The sequence below is a fragment of the Odontesthes bonariensis genome, chromosome 21 (assembly GCF_027942865.1).
Source record: "Odontesthes bonariensis isolate fOdoBon6 chromosome 21, fOdoBon6.hap1, whole genome shotgun sequence".
Lineage (NCBI taxonomy): Eukaryota > Metazoa > Chordata > Actinopteri > Atheriniformes > Atherinopsidae > Odontesthes > Odontesthes bonariensis.
This window is the reverse complement of record NC_134526.1, coordinates 9,931,739-9,943,220: the sequence shown is the minus strand read 5'-3', so window position 1 is coordinate 9,943,220 and position 11,482 is coordinate 9,931,739. Positions and strand designations below refer to the sequence as shown.

Here is an 11,482-nt window from a genome sequence, read left to right as displayed (position 1 = left end):
GCATAAATTACTGCATAATAACATGCACATGTTTATTTTTTTAAATGTTATTTGATAAAAAGGTTAAGAACAAATGCCCTGGAAAGTCGAGTATTGAGGTTATAGTGCTGCAATAAATGACCGGAAGGGGGCGCATTTTCTTTCTAGTTTGTTGGTTTGGTTGCTAGGATACCAGTTAGCGGAAGGCTCTTGACCTTTTGAACAGTTAGTTTTTACTGAAAGTCTATTTACAGATATAACAGGTTTAAAGTGACAAAAAAAAAAAAAAAATGTCAGACGTGGATAAAGATCTCAAGGGTCAAAAGTCCCAGGGTGCATTCTTAGCTTTGGTGGCAGAGGGGGACTGGCTTTTAATTCAAGGAGAGTTCAAAAAAGCCATAAACAGCTTCACAACGGTAGGTGTCGAGTCTGACTGGGCACTTTTAACGTTGTCTTGGTTCTTTACGTTACCTTCTTAACTGCTTCAGTCACATGCTTTTTTGGTCTTTGTTTAGGCGCTGTCTTTGCACCCCAACGATAAGAAATGTTTTGTTCGTCGGTCCAAATGTTACATGAAGATAGGGCAGTTTGAGAGCGCTTTAGAAGATGCTGAAGCTTCACTCAAAGGCGACAAGTCCTTTTTCGAGGTGTGTCTTCCACGATCAAGACCAAACGTTACTAGCTCTTTATTAGAGTTTCTCGTATACAGCTCAATGGTTTGTTGTTTTGTCATCTTCAGGGGTTGTACCAGAAGGCAGAGGCTTTATACTACATGGGGGAATTTGAATTTGCTCTGGTGTTTTACCACAGAGCACAGAAGATTCGTCCGCAAGTGCAAGGGGTCAGACTGGGTATCCAGAAAGCACAAGAGGCTATAGAAAACGCTGTTGGTTGTAAGTGATTTGTAAAGAGATTTTGGGCATTTCTCCCTTTTACCAAAAATCTGGAGCGCTTGAACTTTTCTGCCACCCTACAGGCCCTTCCTCTGTCAAACTAGAAGTAAAGGGAGACCTATCATTCCTAAAAGAAGAAGAGGAGGTGAGTTAACAAGATAAACTACCACATAAAAACCACTGTCCTGATATTTTTCAAGTCTCCATTGTGCCACCAAAACAGTTTGAGCTGTTAGACCTCACAAGACGTCTGAATCTGTCCTGTGAAATGGAGCACAATGAGGTCACCGGCAGATCCTTTCAGTCCAATGTGGGGCCTCCATAAATCCAACTTGGGTTGGTTAATTTTTTAAGAACCCATGAGATCTGGGACATTTGGAGACCTTATCGACAAACACTTTAATCTTTCTCAAACAATTCCCAGACCATTTTGGCTATATCGCAGGGAACTGAAAGAGGCCAGTGACCTCGGGTATAACCACTGCCATAAAGAAGTGTGTTTGGCCTGCAGCAATCAAGCAGAAAAATGCTTCAATCATCACTCCACCTCTAATGATTTTCTACCGCAGTGAGTCCTGCCATTTTCCAAGTAAACAAAGCACTTGGCTGCTGGGGTTGCAAAGAATCGGGATCCATAAGACAAAGTTACCTTTTGTGGCTCTGTGGTGCAGTTCTGATGCTCACATGCCTGTTACAGATGCTTTGAGTGAAGGACAGGCGTCTGCATGGATACACTGACCTGTCTGCATCACTGCCGCACAAAGCTCCAAAGCACTGTGTTTTCACACCGTCGCTGTTTTGATTAATTTGTGCTCCAGTAGCTTTTTCTGTGGGATCAGAACACATGAGCTGGCCTTCACTCCATATCAGCGAGCCTTGGGCACAGATTTCCCTGTTATGGGTTTATTTGATGTCCTCTCTAAGACGTTTTTTTTTTTGTGCTTCCAACACACCAGCCTCAGGAACTGGCCATTCACTCAGTGACAAAGATATCCCACCCTATAACAACTCCATCAGTTTAATTCACTTCACCTGTCAGTGGTTTCAGTGTTATTGCTGATCGGTGTAAGCACAACTAGAGACACGGATTTCTTGTGATTGTGTAGCTTGCTAATGAAGTTTTAAAATACTTTACAGTTCACTTGATACAATGTTTAACTTTTCCTCTTTATTTCTGAATGCCTAACTGGTACAACGAACACAGCCGATCGCTGTTATTCAGAATCTGACAAAGGAGAAAACCCGTCGGACTAAGAAGGTCCCAAAGAGTGAAACGATAACCAAACAGCTGTTGGGAGAGTTTTACAGTGACAAGAAATTTCTAGAAGCTCTGATGAAAGATGAAGGTACAACACTTTTCATGTCTGCTTTTGTCCATAGATCTTAAATGTAGTAATAGTGCCTGACTTCACACATACACTCTTTCTCCTCTCATCCTTCCTGTTTTATGTTTATTCAGAACCCAGGGATATGTTTTTATTTCACTTTTGATGCCCTCGTTTTTAAAGCTGCTTTGCATTGATCTGCAGACTTGTTAAAAGGTCAGACAAAGTGTGGAGAACAACTCCAGGACATCATCCAGAGCTGCCTCAAATCACTCGACACTTGCACTGAGCTCTGGACTCAAGAGAATCCAATATCTACTCCAAGGAACCGTCAGCACATGCACCAAAAATCTAGCACGCCATCTGAACCTGTTCAGTTTCTGCTGAAGAGCCTTGATGATATAGATGCAGGTAAGATCCGCTCCTGGCTAAACACGTAGCTTCCCTCTTTTCTTTCCTTTCATTTAGAAAATGTAGATTTTTTTTGTTTGTTTGTTTGTTTTTCACCTTAGAGCTGACTTCTGGAAATGCAGAAGGAAGTCTCAAGAAGGCCGAGGAAGTCATGAGAAAAGTGCAGAGGTGGTCGGAGAAAGAGGTTCCAAATAAAAAAGAGCTCTTGGGCAGCCTGCATAGTTGCATTGGAAATGCTTTGTTTGACCTGGGAGACATGGACAAAGCATTGGAGCATCATCAGAAAGACCTGGAGTTGGCTGAACAGTGGTGATTCTAAAGAAACCATACAGATGCTGTGAAAGTGGGTTATAAAAGGAGACCTAATACTCAGCAATCTTTCTTACTTACAGCAAACTTCCAGAAGCAATGTCCAGGGCTCTGGACAACATGGGCCGAACCTCTGTCGGGATTGGACAGTTTGCAAAGGCCATTGAGTTGTAAGTAAATAACAAACTATCAGCCAGATGTGTGAAGTAGAAAATATTTCAATATTTAAAAGGCACGTCTCTGTTTTTGTGTGCATTTCACAATGGGATGTGCCCATATAAGATGTATTCCATTCATCTTCCTTCTTCATTCAAAAATCAGCTGGGAAAAAAAGGTTCCTATGGCCCGCGGTGGTTTGGAGAAGACCTGGCTGCTCCATGAGATTGGCTGTTGTTACCTGGAGCTTAATCACCATGAAGAAGCCAGAGACTACGGCCTCCGTTCTGTTGCTGCAGCTGAGGAAATCGCCGATGAGAAGTGGCAGATCAATGCCAACGTTTTGGTGGCACAATCACAATGTAATTGTTTATTCACTGTTTTTTTATTTTTTATTACTAGATATCAGAAAAGTTATGGTAGTTTGAGATTTGCATGCTAAATGTTTCACATTTTCACCTATTTAGGGCACCATGGCTGTTTTTTATCTGATCTCACCCAGATTTAACTTCTTTGTTTTTCCAGTGAAGCTTGGAAACCTTGAATCGTCCGTGTCCCACTTTGAGAAAGCGTTGACCCATGCTAGACTTCAAGAAGATGGCTCTGCCCTAAATGCCATCCAGAAGGTTCCCTCTGTTGTTATTTGCCTCCGTCTGCTTTCTGTTTTGCTCTTTTTAAAGACATTTTAAAATTCTAACATTTGGCATTTTTGACTTTCAGGCTCTTGATGAAGTAAAGCAAGACCTACAATACTGAGGATGCCTTCAGTCAATACCTGTGGTTTAGAGGGCAGCATGAGAAAAGACCAGAGGAGGAACAATCGATGCTCGACTCCTCTTTTGTATGAACTGCTCAAGGGTTGTTAATCTAAATTAAGCCTAGATAAAAACAGGATCTTTTGTTGTGCTTTTATGTCACCAAATGATGTGGGACATATTGGAGACATGGGTCTCTCACTATTAAAGCCAGTAGTTAATAGTGCTGAATTTCTGTTCCCTGAGGGACACAAATATTTATGAGGAGGTACTTAAAAGCCAAATCTCTGGATTTTATTGGGGGAACTATAAATATTTTCTTTCTTTAGTGTTTCCATAAAACGTCCTATGTAGTAAATTATAATTTTATAGAATTATTTCTAAAGAACAACGGCCTTTTCTTTTTATTATCATCATCGTTCATATTTTCCATCGCAGTCTGACTCTACTTGATTTTTGCTCTTTCAAAGTTGGTTGAAGAACTGAACTACTATTGTCTAGAAAACACACCTGAACAGGCAGAAAACTGAGGAATTTTACCGATGATTGTGCCAGCTGTGACCTCCCTTTGCAGCCCAGTTTCAGGTGTAACTTGTTGGAGGGAACTTCCCCGTGTGCCAGCTCTGTGTCATCCGGCATATATGGTGTGATTTACATACAGATCCCAGCTTTCTGTGAGACTCCTGCACATGGAGTGGAGATTCACTGTTCTATCTGTCGCCACCCCTGTCTGAATCATTTATTTTAATGATTAAAAATCTATTTCAATCAGACGAGTTTGTGTTCTTCATCTTCTGGAACTCAAAAAGGTCGACATTGAATTACCTGTGTTTATACAAACAAGCCTTGTCCTTTGTGTCAGAGGTAGACTTTTATTAATAAGAGCGTCAGTGTTCACGTTTTTTTACAGCAGCTTGAACTTTGCATATGAGATAACAGCCTTTTCATGCCAATACTGAACACAAATGCGATGTGAACATCTTTGCAGATGTTCAGCTGAGAAGCAAATCGAAAAAACGTATAAACTTGCACGAAAAAAATCTGTTTTATGACTACTTTTTTTCATTAAAACATGCTTTGGAGCACATCTCAACGGCTCCTAAAAAGATGATAAAACTTATTATAATTTGAGATAAAAACATTGTTTGATAAGAAGAGTCAATGCTTGAGGTGGTGGGGCACTTATGCCATAAAAACTGGTTAGGTAAACTAACAGGTAACGTGGGAGTCTCATAAATAAATTGGCTCCCTGAGTCCTCCACCTCATCTCCACTATATTTCAGGTAGAAATATTGTACTCCCTACTTGCTGTTTAGTGCTTAGACCAGCGATTTCCAGCCTAACATCATGTTTTTGATAATCTGAGTCACATCTCCCACCATGGACATTTTACTCATAACTTTTAATATGATTTTGTTTGAACAAATCTTTAAATGATCCTTTATTTTCTCATCCTTCGGCCTGTCTGAACCCCTCCGATTGGTCTGATGTCCCTGAAAATTATACAGTTTACAACACTAAAATGTTGACTTTTTAAGTTGCAAATGATCATTTTTACATTCCTCTTTAGTTACTTTTTACCAAAGTAACGCCTCTGAACACCCTTTCCCATTACTGTGGCCCTAACTTGTATAAACATGAACCGTCTGTTGCCCCAGGCTGTTTGGTTTGCTTTAGTTTTGCTTTTGTCACCTAGAAATCAGTAAAAAAAAAAAAAAAAAAAAAAAAAATCTTTAAAACCGCCAAATACAGACTCGGTTTATAAAGTTGTTTGAAAATTGACCGACACAAAAATTTAAATTTAAAATAAAAATAAAAAGAGACTCCTTCTCCTGTGGCGTCCTTCCGCTCCTCAGGGGCGTGTCCGTGGTCACGCCCAAAATGCGCGTTCCCGAGACTTTCCGTTCCTTTTTTTTCTCCCCCTTCTTGAAGAGAGGAGTGGGTTCGTGTTCGTGCCCAGGATTGCCTTGTCATTGTATTCAAAGGGAAACGCGTGGTCAGCAGCAGCAGCCGCAGCATCAGCTCCACTGCAGCGTAACTGGTAAGCTGGCTTTTTTTTTTTAAGCACACCGATCAAACACTGTGCCACAGCTGTTTTTTATGCACACACCGTTTAGTTTAAGTTTGTCCAGCTAACAAACACTGACTTGTTTACTTGGTGGTGTGTCGAAGGATGTTTAAGCTAAATTGACCAACTGTCTGCCAGGGGCTAAATTGTTTTTTTTTGTTTTTTTGTCTGGCGTGCTAACGTTAGGTGCACGCCACTCCCCGCCTGACTAAAATGTGTACTTAGTAATGTTTAGCCTTCAAACTATCGGTTTTCTTTGTTTTAAAAAAAAAAAGCATTTTAGCCCACTTGGATTCAGCCGTCGAGATTTAATGTGACAAATGTTATAATTGGTGAAGAAAACGTGTTGTGCATTTGTTTAAAAAAAAAATAAAAAGAAGAATAAAACTTGCTTCTAACAAAATAACTATCGACATTTATTGCTACTGTCCCTAAACCACGAAGGAGGTGAAGATTTTTGTATGTTGAGAGCTCAGATTCCCAGATTAATCTCGGTTGCATTAGCTGGAAAACACGGGCATTAACACAGGGCAGTTTCTTTGTTTTCACTTGAGTTGTCTTTTAAGCTCTTCCTCTTTTCTTGTATGTGCCACAATATGGCTTCACACAGCTGTTAGACTCTGCGTTTAGTGTCGTATGGTAACATTAGGCAAAATAACCTGCCACATGGTGGAGGCCGCGGTAATCATTAACCATTTTCTCAACAATCCTTTGTCATTTTGCTGGTAAGGTTTGGGGCAGCTAATTTCTCCCCCTGCACAGTCGAGCTCGTGTCTTTCTTTACTATTTGTCTTCTGGATTGCTGTCTCAGTCCTGAACTCAAAGATGAAGATTTGAGGAAGGAGGACGATGACTATATTTTGCCCTTCCACTCACACAATCTTAAAAAGGTGAGCTCATGCATGCAGCTCACATCCAAAGGACCCCACTCGTAAATCTTGGATGTTGAGTAACTTCCCCGTTTGAGACGTTTAACCACAACCCAGACAGAAGTATTTGATTTTTGGCAGCTGTAAGGGCATACAGCCTTAAAAATGCTGTCAGAAGTGACCCTTTTCATGTTAAAAATGAAAAGATGCGTTTAACTTTTGTCACATTGTGCTATTTCTAAAAATGTCTCGATGTAAAACTATTTCAGTCACGTTTTTATCTAGATATCGTGTAGCACAGATTCTACACCGAGTGCAATGCCGTTCTTTAGCATTTCCTTTTAAGGCATAAACTACCCTCCATTGAATCGTTTCTTTTAATTGTGTTTAAGGTACATGGTGGTGGGTGTGCAAAGTTGGACTTTAAACCAGGCATGGATACTGACAAAAGTGAAGTTTTAGATGTGTCAGAGACTCCACAGCAAGAGGAGACTGTAATGGAAAAAGAGGGAAATGTGGAGACGCCAGAAGAATCCACAGAGCCTGAGAATCCTCCAGCTGCTGTGGAAGAGACTGAGCAGCTGGCAGTGAATGGCAATGCAACAGAAGTGGTAAGCATGAAAGAAACAGAAGAGTTGCCTGTGGCAGAAGTTGTGGTGCAGGAAAATACAGAAATTATGGCTGAGAACAGCTTGGAAAAATCAGACGTGGAATCGGTACCCTGTTCTGTGGCACAGCTAGAACCAGATGAGTCATCTGAAAAGGTCTCTGACCCAGTTGCAGCTGTAGATGCAGAACCACAAAACGCTGAACAGCAGCCTGCGCCAGAGAATAACCCAGAGCCTTTGCAGACTAATCTGGCAGAGGTCACCCCTGAACCAGAGCCAGAGAAATTGGCAGAATTAGTTCCAGAAACTGAACGACAAGAGCAAACATCACCTGTACCTGCTGTGGTCCAGCAGCCTGCCGATACACAGCCACCCACCCAGGAGAAAAAGGTGTCAGAAAAAGTGGAGGCTGAGAAAGAACTTCAGACTGCAATGGAGCCTGAAGCAGTAGAAACTGTACAAGTGACAGAAGTTTCCACAGAAAAGCCAGCAGAAGAAGCAGCAGAAGAGAAGGGGGCATCAGCTGAGATTGGAAGTGGAGACCCCGCACAGGATGAGAACAAAGTTAAGTCTGAGTCTGCTGCTCCAAAGGGAGCTGAGTCAGCAGCAGTGGAAGCTGAGAGTGAGTCGGTGCAGAAAGAGGACCCCGAGCCTCAAAAGGAGGAAGATGTTGTTCCTGCAACTGGATCCCTATCTTTTGCCCTTTTAGAAAGGGAGCTGACCAAAGATGCCCTGCGACTCTCTCGCAGCCTTGTTGTCCTCAGAGGCCTTCCAGGAAGCGGTAAAAGCTTCCTGGCACGTGCTATCGCTGATTCCTACAAAGACCAGTGCTGTGTCATCTGCGCCGATGACCATGGTATAAAGCCGGAAAAACCCGAGTCATCTGCGGATGGGTACAAGGCTCTGGATGAGGCTGTGGTTACCCGCTGCCGTGAAGGGACGGCTTCCTCTGTGCTTATAGTGGTGGATGACACCAACCACACCCACGATCGGCTGGCCCGCCTGGGGGAGATTGCTGAAGAACACCATTTCCTTGCCATCTTTCTGGAGCCGCTCACTGAATGGGGCAGAGATGTAGCTCAGCTAAAGGCGAAGACAAAGCGGGGACTCGAGGAGGCACAGTTGGAGGCAATAAAAAGCCCACTGGTGGAAACATCCCTCCCCCTCTTCTTTGGCTGGTTTCTTCTGTCCTCAGTGGAGGACAAAGTATGGTGCACATCAATGGACTTCCTGAAAACGCTGGACACCTTGGATGCCTTCAAGAAACACATGGTTGACTGTGAGTTGATTTGAGGTTTTGTCTCTTCAAAATATTCCAAACCTTTTCTTTTTTTTTCTTTCTTTCACAAAGTTAAAAACTGATCTTGTATTTTGATTATTAGTCACAGGAAAAGCTGAGAAGGAGGTGGACCTGGAGCAGTACTTCAAGTCCAAAGGAATCCTCCACTGCACGACCAAATTCTGCAACTATGGAGAAGCTGAGGGGGCCAAAGAGTATGCGCAGAATCCTGTAAGAAACCATTTGTACATGCTGTTTTTTTTTTTTTTTTTTTTAAGTTGTCACGATTAATATCTCTGTATTTGTTAATCTTGTTATATTTCTGCCTTTTTCCCCTTGCTTCCCCCCACAGGCTGTCAAAAATTCTTATAGTTCCACATTCGAGCTGTTGCTGACGGCTCTCTTTGTCACCCCTCGCACTGTTGGAGCCAGAGTGTCCCTTACTGAAGAGCAACTTCTGCTTTGGCCAGCTGATGCGGAAAAGCAGCCAGAGTCTGTGGTCCCTGCAGCCGCCTCCCTCCCCCTGGGAAGCCGCGCCCATGTTACTCTCGGCTGTGCAGAGGGTGTCGAACCAGTTCAGACGGGTGTGGATCTGCTCCAAATCCTGGATCTGCCGCAGGAAGGCCAGCAGGGGGAGGTAGTGGAGGAGATGGAGCTCGGCTCGCTGACCTATTATGGCGAAGGAAGGTGGCTGCTCGCCCTCAGAGAGCCCATCAGGGCCCCGGCCTGCTTCTCCAGCTTCTACGGGCCTCGGGAGCTCGAGCCGACCAAAAAAGAGCCCGAGAAGAAAAAGAAGCAGAAATGCAACATATTGTAGATGCAAAAAAAATGAGGGATGTGTGGTCTCTGAATTAAGAGTTCGGCTTACTTTGTGCAAGGTTTGTGTGTTTGTGCCGTATTTAGGGTTTCATTTATATCCACCCTAAATCCACAAGCTGTGTGCCTTTTTTTTTTTTTTTCTTTTCTTCCTGAACGTTGATTTGCACCACAACCCGAGATGCCTTCAGCTGAGTTAGGCTTGTTGTCAAAATGTTTCATTATTTTGTTCTGCGTGTCATCGCCAGAGTTGAATTGCCTGGAGGTTTGCTGAGGTCTTGTTAGCTGCAGTTCTGCGTAGTATAGCCTCCTCACATAGATCCACCCTTCATTATAAACTTAGATTTGTACGCCAGTGTTTCTCAGTATCGAATATGATAAACTACGTACTTTCACTGCATGCATCTGTGGGTATTTGTAGTGACGTATTAATACATTACTAATCTTACAAAAGTAGCTCTGCCTCTGTAGTTTGGGATCTCCTTCTGCATAGTTCTAAGTTTACACAATACTATATTTCTGTGTATCTGTTTGTGCAGCTTAGAAAGTAATTGTGATAGCATATGAGCCAAAGTAACCTATTTAAGTGTATTAGAGTGAAGGTCGTTTATAGAGATCCTTCCTTTTGAAATCTTTGCATTGTGCATAGTTTTAAAGGGAGCATGCTGATGAATTTGGCATTTATTTCAGCAGCTTGCACTTAGTTCTTATGAAATGCTGTGAATCAAAGATCTTGTTTTGCAATCTTTTCTATTGCGCAATCCTCTTTGAAAAGCAATCCGTGTACTACATTTCAATTCGTATCCTTTGTGACTGTAATTTTTGAAGGGGGAACCCACTCTGTAGCTCTTATGAATCACTATTTTTGCACTTGTTTTGTACACTTAATAAAGAAAGAACATGCTTTGCTCCTGTAACCTTATGTCTTGGTGTCGTTTTTGCACTTTCCTCAGCATTTGCTCTGGTAATCGGAACAGCTTTGGCAGCTTTCTCACAGCACGCACTTGTAGTTGATGGGGTTGGCCAGCAGGGGGAACCAGTGACTTGATCTTTGATGCTGAGGAGAGATACTGATGGGGTTTGTGATAAGGTGTCAACTAACCTCAAATAGCCTCTTTATATCTTTCAACATGTGTTCAGCAAATACTTGCACAACTCCTAAAGTTTTCAAACGGAATAGATTGCACAACTTTATCTCCTCAGCTTGTTCTTGCATAAGTATCGGGAGCCTTTATCATTGAATAATCAGCCAGTTTTGCCTGTGATGAAGCCAAGATGTGATATCAGCAGCTCGTGCATCTATTACACAAGTGAATGTCAGAAGAATCCTGTTTTCCATTACAAATTCAAGCGTGCTAACACTGTCTATATGAGCTTTATGTGCAGAGGTGGGATTTATTCATCGTAAACGCAACGCGTGTGAAATGTTTGCAGAATCTGAAAAGATGCAGAAACTTGCAACTTTTTTTTTTCATGTTCAATGGCTGTCACTAAGTTAGAAAAAAGGATGTTGTGAAACTTTGCACCAGTCTGAGGGATGACTGTATCTCATATGGTATGACAGGTGCACCTATCCTGAGGTCAAGGATTTGACAGACAGCACGACCTGGTGCTCTGTGATATGCAGTTCACCTCAAAATGCAGAAATACAAGTGAAGGATCAAGTGTTGCCTCATTGGCTGCTGGGCAAATAATGGGTAATGACAACCAATCAACATCAAGGGTGGATTATTCCCTTGTTTTCTCCATAAGAGGGTGCGTGTGTGAGCTTTGTGTGGAGACAAAAGATACCTTCAGGGGTGAATTTGAATATCTCATTTCTATGTTCAGCAATGTCTCATCTATCAGTTCTATTGATTTAAATAAATAAATAATCAAGTTATGCTTCAGTATTGCTAATTTGACTTAAGTGAAAGAGACAATGCTGCACACCAAACGTCAACATTACTAAACATTGAATCGATTCTAAATGTTTTTGGATCCGGACTTTCTTTTTATAATGGCAGGCCTTTCA

General features: G+C 42.1%; 2 protein-coding genes across 2 annotated transcripts; both read left to right on the top strand.

The window, feature by feature from the left end:
• Positions 1-210: 210 nt before the first annotated feature.
• odad4 (outer dynein arm docking complex subunit 4) lies at positions 211-4,552 on the top strand. Its single transcript, XM_075454035.1, has 11 exons — positions 211-395; positions 495-626; positions 719-872; positions 956-1,017; positions 2,077-2,218; positions 2,402-2,608; positions 2,710-2,917; positions 3,001-3,087; positions 3,239-3,435; positions 3,599-3,699; positions 3,794-4,552. The coding sequence occupies exons 1-11, from the start codon at positions 270-272 to the stop codon at positions 3,827-3,829; spliced, it is 1,452 nt and encodes a 483-aa protein (XP_075310150.1). The 5' UTR covers positions 211-269; the 3' UTR covers positions 3,830-4,552.
• Positions 4,553-5,725: 1,173 nt separating this feature from the next.
• Positions 5,726-10,385, top strand: cnp (2'',3''-cyclic nucleotide 3'' phosphodiesterase). Its single transcript, XM_075453848.1, has 4 exons — positions 5,726-5,869; positions 7,158-8,652; positions 8,756-8,883; positions 9,005-10,385. Exons 2-4 carry the CDS (start codon positions 7,200-7,202, stop codon positions 9,467-9,469), a joined length of 2,046 nt encoding a protein of 681 aa, XP_075309963.1. The 5' UTR covers positions 5,726-5,869; positions 7,158-7,199; the 3' UTR covers positions 9,470-10,385.
• The last annotated feature ends 1,097 nt before the right edge of the window (positions 10,386-11,482 follow it).

Excerpts from the sequence above, each read along its gene's own strand:
- cnp (XM_075453848.1), top strand. The coding sequence starts at position 7,200 with ATGGATACTGACAAAAGTGAAGTTTTAGATGTGTCAGAGACTCCACAG. Across the intron at positions 8,653-8,755 it reads CAAGAAACACATGGTTGACT|TCACAGGAAAAGCTGAGAAG; the intron begins GTGAGTTGATTT and ends TTTGATTATTAG. Across the intron at positions 8,884-9,004 it reads AAGAGTATGCGCAGAATCCT|GCTGTCAAAAATTCTTATAG; the intron begins GTAAGAAACCAT and ends TTCCCCCCACAG.
- odad4 (XM_075454035.1), top strand. The coding sequence starts at position 270 with ATGTCAGACGTGGATAAAGATCTCAAGGGTCAAAAGTCCCAGGGTGCA. Across the intron at positions 873-955 it reads TATAGAAAACGCTGTTGGTT|GCCCTTCCTCTGTCAAACTA; the intron begins GTAAGTGATTTG and ends GCCACCCTACAG. Across the intron at positions 3,088-3,238 it reads TTTGCAAAGGCCATTGAGTT|CTGGGAAAAAAAGGTTCCTA; the intron begins GTAAGTAAATAA and ends TTCAAAAATCAG.